Genomic DNA, 25,191 nt, shown 5'->3' with positions numbered 1-25,191 from the left:
AGAGGAAGAGATGACAATCATAAATATCTATGCACCAAACACTAGTGCACCCAACTATATAAAACAAATACTAATGGGCATGAAAAGTCACATATGCACTAATACAATTGTAGTGGGGGACCTCAACACCCCACTGTCACAAATAGATAGGTCAACTAGACAAAAAATAAGTAATGAAACACTAGAGCTCAATCGAACTCTTGAACAAATGAACTTAACAGATGTTTACAGAGTCTTCCACCCCACAAAATCAGAATACACATTCTTCTCAGCTGCACATGGGACATTCTTAAAGATAGACCGCATAGTCACACATAGAACATGTTTAAGTAAGTGCAAAGGAATTGAAGTTATCCCCTGTATATTATCAGACCATAGTGCGATGAAATTGGAGATACATAGCAAAAGAAACTCAAAAAATTTCATAAACATGTTGAAATTGAACAACACACTCCTGAATAACCAATGGGTCACAGAGGAAATTAAAGAAGAAATCAAACAGTTCCTTCAACTAAATGACAATGACAATACAACATATCGGAATCTGTGGGACACAATGAAAGCAGTCTTATGAGGGAAATTTATAGCAGTGAATACACATATTAGGAAAACAGAACGAGCCCAAATAAACAACCAGAAGATGAACCTCAAGCTTCTAGAAAAAGAAGAGCAGGACAACGCCAAAGCTCATACAAGGGAGGAAATTATAAAGATCAGAGGAGAAATCAATGCAATGGAGACCAAGAGAATGATACCAAAAATCAATGAAGCCAAGAGTTGGTTCTTCGAAAGAATCAACAAAATTGACAAACCTTCAGCCAACCTTGTCAGAAAAAGGAAAGAAAAGGCCCAAATCCATGCAATTAGGAATGAAAAGGGTGAAATTACAACAGACCCAGCAGAAATCCAGAGGATCATCAATACCTACTTCCAGAACCTATATGCCCATAAGATGGAAAACACAGAAGAAATGGACAGATTCCTAGATACATATGAATTACCAAAGTTGAACGAAGAAGACCTAAAAATTCTGAACAACCCAATATCAACCAATGAAATTGAAAATGTAATTAAAAACTTATCAACTAAGAAAAGCCCGGGCCCTGATGGCTTCACTGCTGAATTCTACAAGACATTTAGAGAGGAAGTGCTGCCAATACTGTTTAAACTCTTCAATGAAATTGAAAGGGAAGCAATACTCCCAAATTCATTCCTGGAAGCAACCATCACCTTGATCCCCAAAGCAGAGAAAGACCCAACCGAAAAACACAACTATAGGCCAATCTCACTAATGAACATAGATGAAAAATCCTTACGAAGATACTGGCAAATAGAATGCAGAAGATCATCAAGAAGATCATACACCCTGACCAAGTGAGATTCATCCCAGGGATGCAGGGATGGCTCAACATATGCAAATCAATCAATGTAATACACTATATCAATAGAGCCAAGGACAAAAACCATATGATCATCTCCATAGATGCAGAAAAAGCATTTGACAAAATCCAACATGCATTTATGATAAAAACCCTACAAAAAATTGGAACAGATGGTCTCTACCTCAAACTGATAGAAGCCATCTATGAAAAACCAACAGCCAATATCATACTAAATGGTCAAAAACTGAAATCCTTCACACTAAAATCAGGAACAAGACAAGGATGTCCGCTATCACCACTCTTGTTCAATATAGTTCTGGAAACATTAGCCACGGCAATTAGACAAGAGAAAGAAATAAAAGGAATAAAGACAGGAAATGAAGAAGTCAAACTGTCATTATTTGCAGATGACGTGATACTCTATATAGAAGACCCCAAGAACTCCACCGAAAGTCTTCTGGACTTAATAACTAAATTCAGTCAAGTAGCTGGTTACAAGGTGAACACACAAAAATCAATAGCATTCCTCTACACCAATGACAGACTCACTGAGAGAGAAATAGGGCAAATAATTCCTTTCACAATAGCATCCAAAAACTGAAATACCTAGGAATCATCCTAATGAAAGAAATCAAAGACCTCTTCTCTGAAAACTATGGCATTCTGAAAAGAGAGATTGAAGATGATATCAGAAAACGGACAGACATCCCCTGCTCCTGGGTAGGAAGGATTAATATAGTGAAAATGGCCATACTTCCAAAACTGCTCTATAGATTTAATGCTATTCCAATTGAGATCCCAGCAGCATACTTCATGGACCTTGAGAAAACAATCCAAAAATTCATTTGGAACAAGAGACCCAGAATAGCAAAAGCAATTCTAGGTAACAGAGACATGGCAGGGGGTATCACAATCCCCAACCTGCAACTCTACTACAAAGCTACTGTGATAAAAACAGCATGGTACTGGCAAAGAAACAGACTTGAGGATCAGTGGAACAGACGAGAAGATGCAGAAACAATGCCAGACACACTCAGCCATCTCATCTTTGACAAAGGAGCCAAACACCCTCACTGGAGGAAAGACAGACTCTTTAATAAATGGGGCTGGAAAAATTGGGCTTCAACTTGCCAAAGATTAAAACTAGACCTATATCTCTCACCATGCACTAAACAAAATCAAAATGGATTAAAGATCTAAATATTAAAATAGAAACTCTGAACCAGTTGGAACAGAGGTTAGGTAGAACCCTAGAAGACATCGATGTAGGAAAAGATTTTATGAACAAAACCTCAGTTGCCCGTGAACTAGCACAAACAATCAACAAATGGGATCTCTTCTTATTAAAAAGCTTCTGCACAGCAAGAGAAACCACCAGCAGTGTGAAGAGACAACCCACAATGTGGGAAAAAATCTTCACCTGCTCTTCCTCAGACAAAGGTCTACTATCTAGAATCCACAAAGAACTTAAAAACATCAGACCTCCCAAATTTAAAGACCCAATCCAAAAATGGGCATCTGAAATGAACAGACATTTCTCAGACAAAGAAGTAGAAATAGCAAATAAACACATGAAAAAATGCTCAACATCACTGGTCATTCGAGAGATGCAAATGAAAACAATGCTGAGATTCCACTTCACTCCAGAAAGAATGGCTGCTATCATGAAATCAACCAATAACAAATGCTGGCGGGGCTGTGGGGAAAGAGGAACCCTGCTCCACTGCTGGTGGGAGTGTAGACTGGTGCAAGCACTGTGGAAATCAGTATGGAGATACCTCAAAGAACTAGGACTGGAAGTCCCATTTGACCCTGCTATTCCACTGCTGGGGATCTTCCCCAAAGAATTAAAAGAATCATACCACAGTGATACATGTGCGCCCATGTTCATAGCAGTGCAGTTTGTAATAGCTAAAACTTGGAAACAGCCCAAATGCCCATCAGCTGGAGACTGGATAAAGAAAATGTGGTTTTTTTATGAAATGGAGTACTACTCAGCCATAAAAAATGAGAAATTAGAGACATTTATAGCTAAGTGGATGCACAGTGAGGCAATACTCTTAAGCGAAATAAATAGGACACACATGTGTAAATACCAAATAGTTTCTCTGGGGTGAAAAACTGAAAGTGTAAATAAGGACTAAATGTATAATAGGTAATGTGAAATAGGAAGAAAAGAGGCAAAGGGGAAGGAAGTGGGAGGGATAGGGGAAAGGATAGAAGGGAATGGGATTAATATGAGAAAATGGAAAAATAGGAACAAATCTTTGTAAATAGGGAGGAATGGAGGGGTTGAAGGGAGGGCTGGGCAAGGGTGAAAAAATAAGAACCAAGAGAGAATATGTAAAGATGCAAATTTCCAATGATGAATGTCATTATATTGTATACCTAAAATGTACCAATGATTAGAATGAATAATCGATAATGTAAAATAGGAAGAAAAGGTCCAAAGGGGTAGGGGTAGTGGGAGGGGCAGGGGAAAGGAAAGAAGGGAAAGGAGAAATGATGAGAAATGGAAAAAATGGAAAAAATGGAAATAAAGTCTTTGTAAATAGGGAAGGGTGGAGGGCATGAAGGGAGGTCTAGGAATGGAGAAAAAATAAGAACCAAGATGCATTATTTAAAGGTACAATTCCCAGTGAGAAATGTAACTGTGTTGTATACCTATAATGTACCAATAAAAGAATTTAATACAAAAAAAACACAAATTGCCAAAGGTAAATGAAGAAGATATAGAAATTCTAAACACCCCAATTACAATGAGCAAAATTGAAAATGTAATTAATAATTTACCAACAAAGAAAAGCCCAGGGCCTGATGGCTTCACTGCTGAATTTTACATGACATTTAGAGAAGAATTATCACCATTACACTGTAAACTCATCACGGAAATTGAAAGGGACACAATACTTCCAAATTCATTCCTGGAAGCAAGTGTTACTTTGATTCCAAAACCAGGGAAAGACCCAACCAAAAAAGAGAACTACAAGCCAATCTCCCTAATGAACATAGATGCAAAACTCCTCAACAAGATACTGGCAAACAGAATACAGAGGGTCATCAAGAACATCATGCACCCTGAGCAAGTCGGATTTATCCCAGGGATGCGAGGATCATTCAACATATGTTAAGCAATAAATGTAATATACTATATTAACAGAGTCAAGGACAAAAACCATATGATCAACCCCATATATGCAGAAAAACCATTCCACAAAATCCAACTCCGGTTCATGATAAAAACCGTACAGAAAATGGGAACAGAATGTCTTTATCTCAATGTGACTAAGACTGTCTATGAAAAACCAACAGCCAACATCATACTAAATGGTCAAAAACTGAAAATTTTCACGCTAAAATCAGCAACAAGACAAGAGTGCCCATTATCACCACTCCTGTTCAATATATTCTGGAAACATTATCCACAGCAATTAGAAAAGAGAAAGAAAAAGAATAAAGATAGGAAAGGAAGATGTTAAACTGTCATTATTTGCTGACCATATGATACTTTACATAGAAGACCCAAAAAACTCCATCAAAAGTCTTCTAGACTTAATTGACAGATTCAGTAGAGTAGCTGGATACAAGGTCAACACTCAAAAAACAATAGCCTTCTTGTACACAAATAATGGACTCACTGACAGAGAAATTAAGGAAACAATTCCTTTTATAATAGCATCCAAAAATTGAAATATCTAGGAATCAATCTAACAAAGGAAGCCAAAGACCTCCACACTGAAAACTACAGCACTCTGAAAAAAAGAGATCAAAGAGAATATAAGAAAATGGAAAGACATCCCTTTTCCTGGGCAGGAAGAACCAATATAGTGAAAATGGCCATACTTCCAAAACTGCTATATAGATTTAATGCAATGCCGATTGAAATCCCAACATTATACTTCACAGAACACAGAGAAAACAATCCAAAACTTCATTTGGAACCAGAACAGACCTAGAATAGCAAAAGCAATTCTAGGCAACAGAGACAGGGCAGGGGGTATCACAATCCTCAACTTGAAACTATACTACAAAACCACTGTGATAAAAACAGTATGGTACTGGCAAAGAAACAGACCCGAGGATCAGTGGAATAGATTAGAAGATGCAGAAGCAACTCCAGACATACACAGCCTCCTCATCTTTGACAAAGGAGCCAACCACTCTCACTTGAGGAAAGATAGCCTCTTCAATAAATGATGTTGGCAAAACTGGATTTCAACCTGCTAAAGATTAAAACTACACCCATACCTATCACCATGCACTAAACTAAGATCAAAGTGGATTAAAGATCTAAATATTAAGACAGAAACACTAAACTTGCTGGAAGATAAGTTAGGTACAACTCTAAATGACACTGGCATAGGAAAAGACTTTATGAACAAAACCTCAGTAGCACAGGAACTAGCACAAAGAATCAACAACTGGGATTTCATCTCATTAAAAGTCTTCTGCACTGCAAGAGAAACCACCAATAGAGCTAAGAGACGAGCTACAATGTGGGAAAAAAATTTTAGCAGCTGTACCTCAGACAAAGTACTACTATCTAGAATATATAAAGAACTGAAAAAAATCAGACCCCCCAAATTTAAAGACTCAATTTAAAAATGGGCATATGAAATGAACAGACATTTCTCAGACAAAGAAGTAAAAGCAGCAAAGAAGCATAAAAAAATGTTCAACATCACTGGTCATTGGAGAGATGCAGATGAAAACAACACCGAGATTCCACCTCACGCCAGAAAGAATGGCTGCTATCAAGAAATCAACCAATACCAAATGCTTGCCATGGTGTGGGGAGAAAGGAACCCTTTTCCATTGTTGGTGGGAGTGCAGACTGGTGCACCCCCTGTGGCAATCAGTATGGAGATACCTCAAAGAACTAGGGCTAGAGGTCCCATTTGACTCAGCTATTCCCTTGCCAGATATCTTCCCAAAAGAATTAAAAGAATAATACTACAGTGATGTATGTGCACCCATGTTTATAGCGGCACAGTTTGTAATAGCTAAAGCTTCAAAACAGCCCAAGTGCTCATCAACTGAAAACTGGATAAAGATGTGGTTTTTAAAAAAATTAAAATGGAGTACTACTCAGCCATAAAGAATGAGAAACTGGAGACATATATAGCTAAATGGATGCACACTGAGGCCATATTCTTAAGTGAAACAATAAGACACACCATGTGTAAATGCCGAATATTTTCTCTGGTGTGAGAAACTGAAAGTGTAAATAGGGATTAAAATGATTAAAATAAATAATCAATAATTTGAAATAGGAAGAAAATGTCCAAAGGGGTAGGGGAAGTGCCAGGGGAAGGGGAAAGGAAGAAGCGAAAGGAAAAAAATATGAGAAAAGGAAAAAATGGAAACAAAGTCTTTGTAAATAGGGAAGGGTGGACAGGGAATGGGGAAAAAATAAGAACCAAGGTACATCATGTACAGGTACAAGCACCCAATGATAAATGTAAACGTATTGTATATCTAAAATGTACCAATAAAAGAATTTAAGCAAAAAAAAAAAAGGACTGTTTTTCAGTTGTATCTAGATTGAATTATGGATGACATCATACCATTTATATTTTGATGTGTATTTTATGACAATATACTCTCCTAGTCTTTGAGTCTGTATTGTGCATTAAGGCAAAATCAACCTGCGAAACTTTGTATATAATCACATTATTCTATACTTACAAAAATGGAGCAAGGCCTTACATTTTGAGAAAATTAGAAAAAATAATATAAAAACTAGTTTATTTGAAAAGTTGCAGAAAGTGCAAGAAATATTTAGCTGTGTCATTTAAGAATAATAAAGTGAAGTCAATGATGATTTAATCCTCTTATCCTTCCAATCAAGACTAAAAGTGAAAGGCCAGTCATGTTATGAAAAGATTAAGTGGAATAACTGATGTTGGCTATATTGTCAAAAATCAAAGGCAAATGCTATGTTTGGTTGAAGAAACCTCAGGAAGGAGGATTTAGGACAAATACTTAAGGCCTTGGTGAACTCTATTAGAGAATATAACTCTAAATCCACATTTTTGGCTCATTTTTAGTTTTTAGACTTATTTTCTATTGTTATTTTAGGTGATTAGACCAAGTAAATTTTTGACTGAAACATAAATAGGAAGGCAATATGTACAAGTTTATGCTGATGTAGGACTGTTCTCAAAATCCTCCTTCTGTGGGTTGTTTCCTATCTTCTTTGGCACTGCATCCCAGTCTTTGCCATTTTTCTTGATTGATATTCTACTCATTACGCAAGTGGTATTTCACTTTGAACCTCTTGTAATATGATCCACAACATGGATGCTTGTTGTTCAATTCAGTTTCTTGATGTTAGGTATTGGTCAGGAACACCCTAGAACACTCATGGTGACTCTCGGGCCTCTTTGCAGTTGGTATTTTTTTATGAAATATATTCAGTTAGTATTCAATGGACCCTCCATTCACTCATACTGTTCACTTCCAGACACTGATACGAATCTTTTTACTAGGTTTCAAAGCTTATATTCTGGAGTCACCTCTTGTTGATGTTACAATCATGCATAATGACTTCAAATTACTTAACCTTTTAAAAATTTACTAACATTTTTTGAACTATGCATAATAGATTTGGGGATAGGAAGTGAATGTGACAGGTAAGGTTTTCTTATCTGTTAAAGGTGGCTAATAATAGAGATGTTTTGAAGATAAAATATATAAAAAATGCTTAGCATCTTGCTCAATAAATATCCATTTTAATTATTAGTATTTTCATAAAATTGCTTTTGTGTGTAAGTGGTGGTAGAGATCAAACCCAGGGCCTTTCAAGCCCTGTGCTACTAAGCCACACCCCCAGCACTGGGAAAACATTTAACCTCTCTACAACTGTTGCTCCTAATAATTTAAAATTATTCAATTTTAATATAATGCCGCTCCATAAATTATTGACACTGGAAATTATCTTTTCTATAAACACTGATGAAATGTTTTTAGACTCAACTGGAATGTAACATATGAAATCTTTCACACTTGGTCAGTCGAGAAAAAAATTGTAAATCTAATCATGATCTAGATTTTTTAAGGAAGGTGCTATACCTGAGTGTAGACTTATCTAATCTTCTAAATGTCTTTCAGAAATTTCACAAACATTTTTAAGTTTGGATTTTTAAAAACTAAGCCTTAATACACACGTCTTAAATTTCACTTGTTTTGTATCACTAGCATGAAAACATCAATATTTTAACTACTGCTATGTCAATCCTTTGTGTATGTGTCCGAGGGGGTCGTCAACTCATGAAAATTGAAAAAAGCGGTAGTCCTGTATCTCATAAAATTTATCTAGAGAAAATAACTACCGAAGGAACCGGCAAAACCTATTGATGTTATTAAAATGATTACAGAAATAAAAGTTTCTCCTTTACTCAATGGAGCTATTTAAGAATTATACAGGGAAAACATCTGTAATGGTGGTAGTTTGCATAATCTCTAGATTATCTGTTGTTTCAAGTAAAGCCTAATTAGCTATATATTACTAAGAGTTTCAATGTTATGCTACGTAAGACTTTTGAAGAAAACAGGTTTGGAAGAATTACGTTGTGTATAAATTGTCACTCCTTTTAAAATTCCATTATTACCCTTTGGTTTTTATGCAAGAACATCTGAACACCAAATGATATCCTTTAAAATAGGTAGTGGGGGCCGGGGATTTAGCTCAGTGATTTCGCCGCCTGCTGCGCAAGTGCAAGCACCCGAGTTCGATCCCCCCCCCCCCCGCCCCCGGTACCAAAAAAAAAAAAAAAAGTTCCAATAAATAGGTAGTGGGAGCTTTTAGTTTGGAAGAGTTGGCTGAAAACCCAAAAGAGCCCTTTGAAAAGGTAGGTGGGAAGAACTAGTCCCAGGAGCACCGAGACCGGCAGCTTGCACGTGACGGCCTCAAAGCCCCTCTCCCCAGGCCCCAGGCCCGTCTTAGCACCAGAAAGGAGTCCAGGGCACCGGCCCTCCTGCCTCGTCATCGCCGCGTTCCTGGCTGGCTGAGCCAGGTTCCCATCCACGGCAGTCCACGCCTCCATCTCCGCGGGCGTGCGCGGGTCTGGGAAATCACATCAGAAGCCCACTAAACAGCGGGGAGAGCGAGAGCTAGGAAAGCCCAGCTCCCCCTGTAACCCCCGAGCTCAGCAGGGTCCCCTTCCCTGGGCAGCGGGGCTGCAAGTACCTCCTCAGCCGCCTCGGCTGTCGGTGTTCAACTAGTGGGCTGCCCCTCTAGCTCCCCATGGCCTTAGCGTCCCCTCTAAGGTCCCAGGAGCTGCGCTCCTGCTGCCAGCACCTTACTGACTGACCTGGGCTTGGACTGAGGCTCGCGGCGCCGCACACGCGCTCCTCGAGCGCCTATGCCCCCGGGCGGCCCCCAGGGCGGGAACGCTGGGCTGCGAGCTGCCGGCACCTGCCAGGCTGCCAGCCAGACCCTAAGCTCCAGCCTCGTGCCGACACGCACACGCACGCGCACGCGCACGCGCCAGCGCTCCTGCCGTCGGCTCTGGGGGCGGGACCGCGCGGCAGCGAGCGGGCGGGGGGCTCGGGGAGCGCGCGCCCCGCATTTGAGGGCTGCAGAGAGAGGGAGAGACAGGGAGCGAGAGGGAGCAAGAGAGAGAGAGAGAGGGAATTTGGGTGGCAGGAGGCCCCTCGTCATTTCCGCCGGGCAGCTGGTCCTGCCTGGGGCTTCACTCGCGCGCGCGAGGCGAGCGGGCAAGTTGGCTGCGGGCTTGCGACGGTGGCTCCGTCCCAGACCGCGGCGACCCTCTGCAGTTCTAGCGATGAACTGAAGCCCCGCCGGGACAGAGCCCCGCCGGGACAGAGCCCCGAGGGAGCGGCGGAGGCAGCAACTGCCGCCGCCTCAGCTGGGACTGAGCAGACCGGGCGCGGAGCCGCGACCCCGGCGCCGTCCCGCCCGTCGCCGCTCCCACCCTGCTGCCCGCGGTTGGCCGAGCGAGTACGGCCGCCAGACCCGACACACAAAAGCCGCTTTCTCCGCGCTGCCCTCCCAGGGAGGCTACGGCGGGCCACGGTCGCCACCTGAGCGCAGCTCAGGCTGCTGACTTCGTTTTGTCCCAGCCCCGCGCCCCGCGGGGGACCAACCCCGTGCCGATGGCTCTGATAATGGAACCAGTGAGCAAATGGTCTCCGAGTCAAGTAGTGGACTGGATGAAAGGTAATGCCCGTGGTGGGGAGGGCGAGGCGGGCCAGGGGCGCGGGATCCGCGCACGAGGGAGCGGCACCCGCCCCGGGCGGCAGACTCTGCCACCAGAGCTTCCACTGGGTGATCCTGTGCCCTGGCGGGGACTGGAGGGGGGGGCAGGGGTCTCCAGTCTCCTTTTGTCTCTAGTCAGAGGGGCGCGGAGAGCATGAGGGCGGCGGGCGCCACCTGGTTGGAGGCAGGGAGCCAGGCAGCGGAATCCCGGCGGCGCACCTTGCCCACTCCCTGTTCCCCTCAGTGCCCCAGGCTGGTGGTACGTGAGGACCCTGGTCTTCCAGCTCAGCGAGGAGTCTGCCCCTTACCCCCGGACCGGTTTCCCTCCTCGCCCCACCGTCGGCCCCTTTGTTCCTGAGAAACCTGAATCCACCGTCGGCGGCTGTCCCTGCCAGGTGTCTTCTCCAGCGCCAACTCTCCTGGCAACTTTTAAGACCGCATAATGGGGTCAGGACACGGTCGTTCCCTTTTGGAGCTGGGCAGTCCCCTCCTCCATGTTGGGTTGAGGATGCTCAGGAGGACGCACTACTTTGGGGGCAGGAAAACATGCTTCTCTTAGGACAGCGCCCGTGCAGGTCCGTGCGGGCTCCCTTATGCGCATACCGCGCGTCCTTTGCCTCCCCTCCGTCAGGCTGGTTGAGTCTTTGTACCTTGGAGCTTTTTGTTAGGAGCTCAGCGCCAGGTGCAAGGCAGTGCGCATTCAAATACCCCTTCATTTCTTCCATCTTGAAGCCACCCCTGGCAGTTTCTATGACCACACTCACAGACCCTCCTTCACTCTTCTCGTCGCAGACTTGGGCTTTCTTTAATCTCTGGGCTTTCCTGCCTCACTACCTCCCTCTGTTGTGAGTCCCGGGGCTTGTAAAGGGCCTCTCCTGTCCATACCAAAGCTCAACTCTTCCCTAAGATTTTAGGAAGGTTGAGCTGTGGACAGATGGGGTGGAATAAAGGATCCCTGGCCACACGTGGAAGACGCTTGCGAGATGTTAGAGCTTTGCCGAGGTCTTAACGTGAGCATAAACTCTAGGAGTGGGAGACTCAAGGCTTACCATCTCTGTAAATGCCTGCTCCGAAGGTTCTCGAGAGAGCTTCCTTCTTAGGGCTTGCTTAGGAGTCAGACTTTGTAAGCTCCAGGTACATTAAAACAACGTAAGGTGGGATGATTGGGACAGACTGAAAGTGACAAGAAGAAACTCAGTTTTTCCCTCTAGTATTTTTCTCCAACTCACTCGGCCTTTTTCTTATTCATGTGGACTGTCCTTTATCTATTTTGCTTTCCTTTTATCCAGTATTTGCCCCGTTATTCCTCATTTACTTTTTTTTCTAATATGTAGAAAGTGCTTTGTAACTGCAAAGCACAATATAAATGTAAGTGGATTGAATTAAACCTACTTCATTATTTATTGACTGCACCCTGTGTGCAGTGCATTGTGCTGAGATGCCATGGGTGTCATAAAGATGACTAAGACAGAATCCTGCAGTGGCTTACCTTTTCTGCTGCTTATTCTCTTTCCATATTTGCTATTGAGATTCCAGCTTCGTAGATTCTCACCAATTTCCTTCCCTTCTCTTCTCAGATACAAACATCTGGGTTCTTAATCATGGGGAAAAAAGAGCGAGAGTATTTTCAGGAAGCAAAAATCCTTAATTAAAACCCTTTGAATTTATCAAAAAAAGGTTATTTTAGTTTGAGTCCATTGTTGAAATATTCAAAAAGCTATCCTGGCTCTGTGGGAGTCAGATTACCTTCATATTCTACCTCTTAGAAATTCCCGTGATCCTTGTAGTGAGTGCAGCATACTCCATCTTCTTCACTTACCACCCAGTTACGTTCTTGCAGTCTCCATTCTCTCCATAGTTTAGGTCCACTGAAGCAAGTACTGTACAACATATGATGCACATTATTAGTTTCCCAGTACACTAGTTCTTTAAACATCTCTTCAGCCTAAACTGCAGCTTTTTGAAGTTAGGTTAACGTTATTAGCTGTTATTTTAAATGCCCATTGTATTTAAGTCAACAAACTGTTTTCATACCTGTTGGTGACGCAGTTTAGAGCTACTTGAAAAGATCAAATGGGTAGCCAAGATAGGATTTATGTATATCTGTACAACAAAGGACTGGAAAAGTATGACTGATATAACTGTCTATTTCAAGTTCTGAAATGCTTACTGCTGAAATTTTCATAAGATTCGTATACTTGTAAATTTGAGCTGCACTATCAGAAAAGATTTTAAAAAATGGATGAAGCAAATTTTCTTAAATTGTAACTTACACTATTACCTTAGTTTATTTTTACATCTCTACTTTCTTCCTCAAATAAACTTTAACAAAAGATATTTAGAAATATGTTTTACCCTTTTTGAGAAAACATAATGTTTAAAAGTCAACTGCTAATTTAGGCAGTAGCTTTGAGATGGTTAAACTTCATTTAGTGTTGTATAATGTATAGTGTTATAAAACCAGAACCAAAGAAGGAACAAGATTCTTAAACAACTCCAACACTGTGGGAGTTCTTCAGTGCATGCTCCTGATGTGACAGTTTCATCATCTTTAACATTTAAACCATATAGCTTATGCTTTCAGCTGGTCACAATGAAAAATTGTTATAACCCTGTAAGGCACATGCTTTATGTTCTTTCTAGGATATTTTTTCTCTTCAATAAACAAAAGGGAACCATTAAAGAATAGATATAGTCATTTATGATTCTGGACAATTTATAGAAGTGATATAGAAGTTGTCATCAGAGAGGGAAATAAAGGGCAAAATGTGCTGACAAGATTTTTGAGCTTTCGTAGCATATATTCAGGATTATTTATGAAAGGCCATTCATGTGTTGCAATTCATTTTGAGCTATTTTTATTAAAATATATTGCAGGGAGATGAAAAATAAATTATATTGTAATTGTTAATAAAAATATAAGGAAATATTTGCATTTTTGCTCATTCCCATCTCCATTATTTGTAAAATCCAATATTCACTAAATTTTCTGTCGACAATAAAGATTTGGTATGACACATTGTCATGTTGCAGTGAATACACAAATTCCTTATGAGTCAGTAAAAGAAGTAGTTATATTCCAGACTTTTCGTGTGTGTGGGTGTGTGTGTGTGTGTGTGTGTGTGTGAGAGAGAGAGAGAGAGAGAGAGAGAGAGGGAGAGAGAGAGAGAGATTGGTTAATATTGGTCATGCAGCCCAGAGTCTTTGCACTGAACTACATTCCCAGCTCGTTTTTTAAAATTTTGAGACAGTCTCACTAAATTGCTGAATTGCCCAGGCTGAGGTCAAACTTGTGATCCTCCTGCCTCAGATTCCCAGAGTGCCAGGATTACACACTGGTACCATCATCCATAGCTTCCTAGATTATCCTAATAATACTTTTGGCTATTTGGAGATAGTTTATCAACCTTCATATTTATTTAAAAATTAAATTTGTAATAATATTTTTGGAGAAAACCAATTACTCATCATTTAGCACTTGAAACTAGCCTTATTTGGAAATTGCATTCAGGTCTCTTGTAGTTTTGATAAAATTGTAAAACATAAACCCTTTTCAAAGGAAAAGCAGACAAATTATTGGAAAAAGCCATGGGCAACAAAAGTAAGCCAATATATATAATTTTTGTTTAGTGCCTTGCTCTGATGTGTGTTATTTCTCAGCTCCTCTTTATTTTTTTGCAAACACTTCACAATCTGCAGTTTGAGTCTCCAGTCCTTTTCCACTTTTTTGTTTTTTGCTCACTGAAATATAACAAAAACCTTTGAACACGTCAGGGCCTCTATTATTAGTTTTATTATTAATTTCCTGCCCATCTCATACCCAATCATTCCAATTTTATTCTCACATCTTTTTCAACTTTGAGACCTGTTAAGTAAACCTGCATGGCTCAAATAGTTATTTTCTACAACCAGCTCTCTCCATGACATTCTTCTGTGATCTCTATTCTCTTTCTGGGTCAAATAAAATGATTGTGATTTCCAGAGTCTCTGAACAAGTCCTCCTTTGCTGGTCTCTGTGACTTAGCTCCAACCAATGTTGTATTATAATCCCTAAAATCATCTAAAAAATTGAAGATAGCCTTTTCTCAGCCCATTCCACAGTCAGCCTCGCTACTCTTTTCTGTTTACTTTATCCATTTGCTTCCAGAATCATTCCCTGACTTCTAATTTCCATCCCTGTGACTCAGCCATCTTGAGGATAGAAAATGAAACACATTACTTTAGTTATAAAAACTAAAACCAGTGTTTTACATACAAACGTATAATAAAGGAACATGTAATGAAATAAAGTCTATTCAGTATAAAAGTTAAATGCTGTAGAGGAAAATGTATGTGATAAGGCAAAGAAGTTTTGACAGGTAAAATGATCTTTAGTAATTCTTTTTTTCTCCCTTGTAGCACCCAGAGTTTAGTTTGAGGTTTATCTTCATTTGATAAAGGAAAATGTAAAAAATTTGAGCTAAATTCTCTTGAAAGAGATATTGAAAATAAATTTGTCAGGAACTTGAAGCTGTATATACACTCTAAGAAAATTTCAAATTGATTATATCACTCCCTTTTGAAAAATTAGAGGTTTTTTGCATGTGTAAAGTGACTAGATAGTGACCAAGTTTGGGTTTGACATTTTTGGCATATGAATTCTTGTCATTTTATGCAAAAAAGACATTTACCTTGATATGTGAAGTTTAGTCATAAGAAACATTTTTATTTATAGTGTCATTAACATTTGCTCCTTAACACTTATTATTTAGTCCTAATTAGGAAGAAAGAGTATATTTATGTGGATATATTCTGGTTCTCACACATTATTTACACAGTTCACGTGCTTAGAAGTTGCTTTAACGGATTATTTTAAATAAATTATTTTCTGCTGTTAAGAAATTAGCCTGTATAAGGGATGGCAGGACAGACTTTACAATCCAATGCCAAAGCAGACAGGTACCAACTAATATACAGGGTAAATTTCTAAAAACTCAGCATCATGTATACAAACACCAGTGGAAAGAGATGATAATTTTGTGCATCAGGAAGGGGTCCATGGAAAGGACTGAGTTTTAGGAACTATTTAAACAAGACGTATTGTAAGAGGGATGTATCCTAAATGTAGAAGTACAGCAAGACACTAGGATTGAGATGGGGCAATTAACCATAGGGTTTTATCTGGATTTGTCTGGTTGATGAGGAGAGGTGGGCAGAAGAGGGAAAGTGAGGGAGCAGTGTGAGTAGGTGGTAGAAAAGTACAAGAACAAATCTGCATTTCACAAAGACAATAAAATTCTCATCGTGTCCTGAGTTTAAATAAATACCACATTATAAAACTTTGGCTGCCAAAAATAAGCCCACAAAGAATGTGTATTAATCAGTACAGCTGTTTCAAATCTGTTTCTCAGGAATAATTTAGAAATAATGTTAAAATGAGTTGTTTTGAAGATTAATTATATCATTAACATTATGTTGTTAGATATTTAAAATTTTACTGATCCAAATTATTACATGAAGAATGGGGATAGACTTTTAAGTATTAATACTGTTCTTAAAGCAGTGATAAATTATCATTTTAATTTATAGCCAAAAAACCTCAGATTAGAGCTCAATTTGTCTTAAGGATATTTAGCTTTCTGTGTGACTTATAGTACCTCAGATAGGGCTTATTGTGAAAGAGAGAGTAGTAGAAGGATGGAGCATCTTTACTTCTTTAAAAGGGGGCAGAGAGATTAGATGATTTGAAAAAATGGAGTCTAAAACTTTAGTGATTTTTGGCATGCTTTAGTGTCTGACTGTAAACAGCAAGTGTATTCAATGCAGAATCATTGTGTTGGATAACATTCAGCAGGCGAATTCACAGTTTTCCTGAATAGCATAGGCCTGTGCTCCTCAAAATGGTATATTTCTGTGGATGTGAAAGCCGAGTGATTGAAAGAAGCTAAAGGATTAATTTTTGCTAAGCAATTTAAAATATTTTAAATATTAAAACAAACGTGCATATTATATCCATGATATAGAAAACAAAATAAATATATAAATGTATTATAAATATAATATAGATATGATTTTAAAGAGTCTGAATAGGAATTTTAGGCTTGCAACTGCTGTTTAAAGCTGCATTCCTTAGATCTCACAGGATTTTGTGTATACTCTGTTCATCAATTATTGATACATCGGTGGAGAAGTTTGAGAAATGATGGACTTAGAAAAGGTAAATTTAATGAGCTCTCTTTCCCCCTTTTCTCTTCTTCTTACAGAGGGCAAAATATGTTTTAAGTCAAGATCATGATAATTATACCATCTTAACTTTGTTTGATCTATAAACCAGTCAAGATGAATTCCTGAGAATGAGTCTTATCTTATCCTGGCCTCTCACTTCTCAAACTCATTAACCAAAAACAATTCAATGGCTTCTCATTGTCTTTAGGTTAAAGATCAAAGTCTAAGGTGGTCTTTGAGGCCCTGGAAGGTTTGGTTATTGCCTTGGAGGTAAGCCTCATGTCTAACTAGCTACACTGGCCATCTCTCAGTCCTTTGCTTACCACTCGGCCTTTGTACTTCGTATGTTCTTTCTTTTTTCCTTTCTTCACTTAGTTAAGTCTTACTCATCCTTTAGATCTCAAGCCTTCTTAAATATCAGGAATGTCTTCTCATATTCCCCAAATCCTAAATTACATGCTGACATTCTAGTACCATGTATATCTCCTGTGTCCCATTTGCCAACTTTATAAGTTAATTTGTATGGTCATTTGATTAATGTCTAATTCCCCTACTAGATGACTACAGGAACCCTATCTGTTTTTTGTAACAATGTATGAGAATGTATCCGTTGTAAAATATCCACTCAGAAAATATTTGTGGAGTGACAGAATAAATTAAATTATTCACAGATTACTGGTCTGTCAGCAACTCTGCTTTCCTAAATGACAATGTACATAAAGTCCCTTGTAGAGCTCTGATGGATACTTCAGTGCCAACTTGTGTGTTGTGTGCCAGAATACACTGAAGTGGGGTTGCATTATCCATTTCTCATAGTTCTGTTGCTGCAGCCAACTCAAAGTTCTAAATCATGTTTTAGACTAATTTTGTTATGAAATATTAGTAATTTCAATGAATTAATGAGACTTCTATATTTATGCCATAAATATTATAAACATGATATAAATATAGATATTATTTGCTGATGTCACCTAATAGGACAGTATAATAACCAAGTACTTCATAGTTTAGAAATTGAAACACACCTTTTCTAAGCATTTAGTTTCCTTCATTCAAATTTTTCTAATTATGTATTTCTTTTGGTATTTTAAAAGTGACTCTATATTTCAGAGCACATACTAGAGTGAAATTACTAAAATATCTTAGGCTTGTCCTCATGTAAAAGTTTAAAAAACTCATACGGTATTAGAAATTAAAATTTTTCTGTTAGGAGAATTAAAATATCCTTTATTTGTTAACTGAGGATGTAAAATGGAAAAGTAACCATTTATAATGAATACCATTATTTTATTATAATGTTGAATTTGCATTTTTATTAATAGGAATAAAATGGAGATAGTAAAGATGCATCTTAAATCCATATTTTTTTGTGTAATTTCCCATCCTTCCCTCTGACTTTGAAATACAGAACCTTAATTTTTAAAAGCTACACGTAAGTTTATTTTGACTAGTTTTTGAAGAATACTTGTTAAGAATATATAGAGAGAGTTATTATAAAGCTAGCTTGCTGAATATAGGTCCCCTGTGTGGGTGTGGATTTTTTGTGAATCACATGCTACTAGATGGTTACTAGTAGACAAATTTTAGAGATTTTTCAAATAAAGCATGCCTTCCCCCAATGTAGAATTTTTAAAGTATAAATGAGAATAAGTGAAGATTTTGACCTTGACATAGGAATTCTGTTTTTTTTAACTCTCACTAAAACACCATCAGGCTTATGTGTTCTAGCTAGTGCTGCAAAACAGAAGAGCAACTATACTCTTATTTGACATACAAACAACTATTCAACATGATAGAGTTTTTTTAAACTTTAAAGATGCATTTAATTTCTTTGGTTTCAGTTTGAATTGCAGTCATTAATTCTAATAGAGGTTTTCACTATCTTACTCTTGCAACTTCGGGAAAGAGTGCCAGTATTTGCATAAACTCATTAAATTTAAAATTTTACTAATGCACTGTAATTTATTTTTCTACTTAATACATCTGTTTAGTGTTTTGGAACAATACAGAATTATTTTAAAAACAAAAGTTTATTAAATCAAAATTTGTACTGCCATTAACACATGATTAAAACATTGTTATATGACTAATTAAATATAACACACATGACTGGTGTATGTTCAGTTGACCTTAATATTCTTAGAAGTCAGTTTTATTGGATAGGTTGGATAGTCTTTGGATACAATGGTAGATGAAAACGCCTTTTCAAATGTTGCCAAATATCCTTTTTTGTTGTTATTGTTTGCTTAAAATTTTTTTTTGTTTTAGATACATCTGCTATTTTTACAACAGGCTTGCAACATGTTTTTTCAAGTAATACCTACAACAAATCAATAGAAATCTGGCTTAGATCCTGGATTTTACTTTTTTTCAACTTGTTTACCAAAGATATGAAAGAGTCATTTTCTAACAAGGTGTTGGTTATACTTACAGTATAATTTACTAACAAAACCCTTAAAATATTATCATTAAATAATTCTGAGTGATTAATGTTAATATTAACTGAGTATCTGTTATAATTTTGGAGTGTTTTATATGTGTATGTGGGAGCTTATTTTTTGTAATTTATTTTTTTTCTTCAACCATCTGTATTCAAAAAGTTGAATAGTCCTAGAGACTTATGGTTTTTTCTCTTCTAGAACATAAAATTCATGTTTTAATTTTGGACGATTGATTTATATTTTAGTTTTCAAATCAGGCCGTGGAGGTATTAACTACATATAAAAGAGAAAATTAAAATGTTTGTTAATGTTGCTAAACAGATATAGTAGTCCTGTTGCTTGTTTTCCTACTGGCTAAGTTCCATATGGTATAGAGCCAATGTATTATGGCAGGACTAGATGCTTCTTCCCATTTCCCTCCATATTTGGTGCTAGGGTGAACTTTGTAAGCAGTCTGTTGGCATTGGTATTGCATTAAATCAGTGGTGCAATGCTTCCTTATCCAGAAGCCTACTCCCTTGCCTTGTAGCTGTCAGACAGAGGCTTTCAGTTTGATGTTGAATTGCTACATGCAGAAAGAAGTTGATTCTGTGGAATATTTAAGATTAGTTTTTCTTTGTAGTCTGTCTGTCGACATAATATGTTGAGTTTATTTATGGTAACCTGTTCAGATTTGATTTATTTGGAATTTGTGATAATTTCACTAGGCTCCTGTTGAAAATTGCTCTCAATATGTTTGTTGATCAATCTAATAATGCATACAAGATTGGAAAGAAATTGTTTGACCCAGGAGAATGCAGTGTTTCCAAATACTGTATTTGCCAAAAGTCATTTTCATACTGAAAAATGAGTTGTATTTTTAGTTAGAATTTTTGCATACTTGGAATTATGTGTATTTTTGATTTTTTGAGTACTTTTGCAAATATTTTACTAAGCAGTTTGATTCTTCCTCTCATTTGCCCAAACTGGAAAAATCTCATACACTTCATATTTCTTATTAATAGTAATCCTTAAAAGTGAGATAAGGAACAGTTATTAATACCTTTTTGTAGGTAAACTATAGAGAAGTTAAGCAGCTCATCAGAGATGTTACATCTGTTCAGTGATGTAATTAGGTGTAACATCAGTTCTCCCTCCTCCCCTTTACTACATTGGATTTACAATTCTGCGCATGAAGGACACAGTTCAGGTATGTACATAATTATCTTCACGGTTGACTTCTTTTTAATTTCCTGACTTTTCTACCTTTTAAAACTTGGCATCTCATATATAATATAGTACACATAAGAGCACTTTGGAGTAAGATATTGGGTTTATATCCTTACTCCATTTCCTACCTTGGTGATTTTAGGAACAATTTAAATAACTTGAGCCAAATTGTCTCATTTTTATATATTGGAGGAGACAGTATTACCTAGAGTCACCAATTTTAAAAGGTGTTTCTAAGTTTTACCATATTTTCCTGTTGTGGTATGCTTAAAACTGTAACTGGTGTATAAGTGAATGATAAATGTCAGCTTTTATTTTTTAAATTAATGTAGACATTGTATTGCTTTGGCCATCTTCAGAGCAGAATGATAATAAATGATATTAAGTGTTTACTACCATACCATGTACTGTGCTAGGTGGTTTCCCCACATTATCTGTAATGCCTATCTTAGCCCTGAAAGCTTGGAATTATCCACACCTTACAGGTGAGGAAACTTTCGCTTAGAGAGATTTTTATTATAAATCCTGAGTGAATTGTCATATATCAAAATATTTATTGGGCAGGTATTCAAGTACACTATTTGAATTAATTTCTAACTGGCTCTAAAATAATTTCTACTCTACCTTTCTACCAGAAGTAGAGGTGGCATGAGAGGAATCTGGAAATGCTTTCAAAGATGTAGTCATCCTCTCCATCAGACCTACTTCTCTATCTTCTGTTAAGGTGGGCTGTAATTCTTGGGTCAATTTGAAAACTTATATGTAAAATATAAATTATTTTCATTTCATTTAGTCATACTGAGTATGTGCCTATAGATAATGTCTGTTAAGGTGGGCAGTAGTTCTTGGGTCCATTTGCCTGCTTAACAGAGCATGTGTGTATGGCGAGGTGTTTTTACCCAGAACAGGGCTCTAGCCAGTGACAAAGATACCACACATAGCTGCAGTCTTGGAGACAGCTTTTTTATTTTGTAGTGAACCTAAGGAGTTTGGTGCTCCCCTCTGCTGAATCTAGATGGGCGCAAATCTAGTTCAAACTGTTGCTACTACCAACACAGTACCAAGAATTTTTTTCCCCCCTCAAAGGATTGCTAATAAAAGTACATGACAAAAATAAATAAAAGTAAAAGTACATGACACCTGATAAAGAGATGTTCATATGCTCTTCACATTTTATTAGGAATAGTGACTTATTTTGTTCATATTTATTCAGCGTTTCATTGGTGTTCCTTTGCAGACTTTATTTAGAGCATTCTTACAGCTCTGAAACCCTTACCTGTATAACAAATGTTAATTGGTCTCCAAAAGTTTTGTTTGAAAATCATTATCATAGGTCAAGTTGTGATATGACATGATAGCTTTGTGAATCACAAAAGCAACTTAAATGCTAGAGGCTTAATCATAATTAAAACCTGTTGTAAAATATGGAGCCAGGGATATTTGGTCAGTTGAGTACTGTAGTGAAAGATACAATTCCATCTACATTATATCTTAAAGTGATGTATAAAGTTTTGTACATGTATCTAAAATATATTGTAGTATGTATATAGGAACTATAAAAGTAAAAGTATAGAGATGATGTTTTAGTATTTTTCCTTGTTTTCCTTTAGTAAAATTGAGGTGAGCTTGCTTTAGACTCGAAGTTACAAAGTAAGGGAAAACAACTTAAATTGTTATTGTGGGGAGAATGACTTGTACTCTCATTATTTGTAAAATCTATCACAATACCCAGGACAATAAACATTTTAAAAAACAATAATTGTACTGTATAATTGCCAATGTTTTGAAGTTGCCTTAGCCTTGTCCACTTAATTATATAAAGCACTTTTTTTCACATACAGTGCTCATTATCTTTTAAAATCCCTATGAGTTAAAATTAATTTGGGAGGATGATTTTGAGAACTTACTTTCCTTGGAGTAATTGACAACTTGTGTTAAAAAGCAGTCTGGTAAAAGACTTCTAAATGAGGTAATACTGTATGTTTTCTTTTTTTTTTCTTTTTTTCTTTTTTTTTTTTTTTTTTTGGTACCGGGGATCGAACTCAGGTCCTTCCGCTTGTGCAGTAAGCAGTGAAACCACTGAGCTAAATCCCCAGCCCAAATACTGTATATTTTCATCTATATTAATTTTAAAATGTTTCTGACTTAATGTTTAAAGACATTGGTTTCTTTAGGTTTGAGAGTTTTTTTTCAAATGAGGCTACTTTGCTAGGTAACTCTTGTATTCATCCTGAAAACCAACCCAGAAACATAGAAAATAGATACAAAAATAGCTAGGAGACAACACTCTCATCACATCAAAATTTGTTCTGTAATATCATCAACATATAGATATTCAAATTTCTAGTTTCACAAATGTCATAAACTTAGTTTTTTTTCTTCTATCAGAATCCATGGGGCACAAACATTGTAGTCTAACTTATTGTTTTTCCCTGCATCAATCTTTTTTAACAACCCTTTTACATAACAGGCATTATGCAATGTCTCCTGAACTAAAATGCATAGATAGTATAACATACCTACTCACATATTTCTTAAAAATTTAGTATAATGGAAACTGGGTAGATGGAACACCTATAGTCCCAGCTACTGGGGAGTCTGAGGCAGGAGGATCACTTGAGCCCAGGAGTTTTAGGCCAGCCTGGGCAATATAGCAAGAATCCATCTCCAAGGCTGGGCTTGAACTCTCACTTCTCCTGCCTCAGCCTCCCAGAGTGCTGAGATTACAGGTGTGCACCACTTCACCTGGCTAAGATTGATTTCTATATATAGATACACACTATGACTAAATGAAAGGAAAATTTATATTTTTGTTGTTTTTTTATTTTTTTTTGGTAACTGGGATCGAACTCGCGACATTCCACTTGCAAGGCAGGCAGCAAAACCACTGAGCTATGTCCCCGGCCCGAAAACTTATATTTTTACTTCCTTATAATGAACATGTTTGGACTTAATTAGAAGCATTAAGATCAGGAGTCATTCCATATATGTACAAGAAAGTGGAAGAGCAGATGAACTGATACATGCTACAGTAAAAATGAATATTAGGAGAACAGGCCAGAACCCATCTGATATGAAGAGGCAAATTTTCCATTACAGAGCATTCCAAATTTATGTAGATCACTCACCCACCAAGGAGATAGCATTTAAATTCCTACTCCGTGATTGTGGGTTGCATTTGCTGACTTGCAAATGAGTGTAGAATGGGAAAGCATATAACTTTACAGTCAAGAAACCTGGCATTTTCTAACTTGGCCAGGTGATCAAGGTTATCATGAGTGGTAAGTGAGTTTTAGAGCAAGTACCCTTTTGTCTCTCACCCAGAACCCATAACGTCATCCTAACCATGATAAAATAGACAAACTGAAATTTAAGGATGTTTTGAAGAATACCTGACTGATACTCAAGATTGTCAAAATCACCAAAAATCAAGGAAAATGTGTGAAAAGGATCAAAGGAGGTTAAGGAGATATGATGGTTAATTGTTATTATGCTATCCTGGATAATATTCTGGAAGAGGGTACATTAGGAAAAAAATGAAATCACAATAAAAATGGGCAGTTTAGTGTAATAGGAATATAACAATGTTGGCCTTTTAGTTGTGACAATTGTAGCATATGAATGTGAGATATTAATAACAAGAGAATATAGGTGTGGGGTAAATGGAAAACCTCAGTACTATTTTTGTAGCTTCTCTATAGAAAAGAGATACTGAAATTAAAAGTTTGTTTAAATAAAAACTAAAATTTAACAAATACATGGATTTGGTAATACCAAAAGATAAATATCTCATGTGAAATAGATTTGGTGGCTTGCCCTTCTTTTGGAATTTGTAATAATAAACTCTTTCAAATGAGAAAAAATCACTTGGGATACGTGGCAATTCAGTGTGAAGGTTTGTGCTATATATCAATCTAGTAGTCTATTCAGTACCCCCCCCCAGTCATTGTGATAACCCAAAACACACAATTCTCAAAATGCTCCCACAAAGGCAGTAATTGGTCCTGGCTTGGCATCCAGAAACTCTGCCTTAACTTTTCTCTCCTGTGTAAACTTTATGCTTTTCTACATATAAAAAAATTTTAACTTTATGAATATATGTTATGAATTGAATATAAGTTTTGAGTTTTTTATTGGTGTTGTTTTTTGGTACCAGGGATTGAACTCAGGACCTTGCGCTTGCGAGGCAGGCAGCAGAACCACTGAGCTAAATCCCTGGCCCTGAATATAAGTTTTTGAATGACTGTGTTATCTGGTTTCCATTCTACTGTAATTAGTCTTTTACCTCATTGGTTTCATTTCATTACGTTTTTCTAATAAGGAAATATGAGTAAGAAAAGGCATCTGAAAGCCTATGGGTAGGATGAAGACTGTCATAAGTTAGGTCATCTCCTTGTTTTACCTCAATGATAACTGATTTGCAGTTAAACTCATGGACAGAAGAGTGTGCTGTTCTAAACCTTGTTAACAATATCTTATTCTAATTGCAGTTTCTGTTTCCTACAGACACTTAGTACAGAAATGTTAAACAAGGCATGAAAATGTTACAGCAAATAAATGTTGTGGTGTATAATAATTGATTTTCAGATGTATAAATATAAATGTGTGTGTAAATATGCATGTGTATTTATTTAGGGAAAGATATTTGCCTAGGACAGATTTGCTGAAATTGAATATAAGTAAAACACCTTTTCTGGTTGCTTTTTCGCATGGCAGCCAACGTTTCTCCTCT

At 37.5% G+C, this 25,191-nt stretch overlaps 1 protein-coding gene and 1 pseudogene across 14 annotated transcripts in view; one reads left to right on the top strand and one right to left on the bottom strand.

Annotated features, from left to right (window-relative positions):
• The window catches only part of LOC101724527 (MYND-type zinc finger-containing chromatin reader ZMYND8 pseudogene), a 173,235-nt pseudogene extending 163,405 nt beyond the window's left edge, over positions 1-9,830 (bottom strand). For both annotated transcript variants that reach the window (XR_015444102.1, XR_015444103.1), the window contains exon 1: positions 9,698-9,830. The product of XR_015444102.1 is annotated as an MYND-type zinc finger-containing chromatin reader ZMYND8 pseudogene, transcript variant X1 (transcript). The remainder of the gene's footprint in view (positions 1-9,697) is intronic.
• A 114-nt stretch (positions 9,831-9,944) lies between these two features.
• Positions 9,945-25,191, top strand: part of Cnksr2 (connector enhancer of kinase suppressor of Ras 2) — a 272,194-nt gene continuing 256,947 nt past the window's right edge. For 3 of the 12 annotated variants that reach the window (XM_021245322.2, XM_021245321.2, XM_087193644.1), the window contains exon 1: positions 9,958-10,566. In XM_021245322.2, coding sequence (XP_021100981.1) covers positions 10,503-10,566 — 64 coding nt within the window. In that variant the 5' untranslated portion in view covers positions 9,958-10,502. Of the gene's footprint in view, positions 10,567-19,770; positions 20,440-25,191 lie in introns of those variants that run through there. The other 9 variants (XM_004866183.3, XM_087193641.1, XM_021245320.2 and 6 more) reach the window with 8 other exon arrangements.

Source organism: Heterocephalus glaber, unplaced genomic scaffold (assembly GCF_053883595.1).
Source record: "Heterocephalus glaber isolate CG9 unplaced genomic scaffold, H.glaber_assembly_v1.0 deba00001594, whole genome shotgun sequence".
NCBI classification, from domain to species: Eukaryota; Metazoa; Chordata; class Mammalia; order Rodentia; family Bathyergidae; genus Heterocephalus; species Heterocephalus glaber.
Note: the sequence above shows the minus strand (reverse complement) of the source record. Positions and strands in the feature narration are given on the sequence as shown.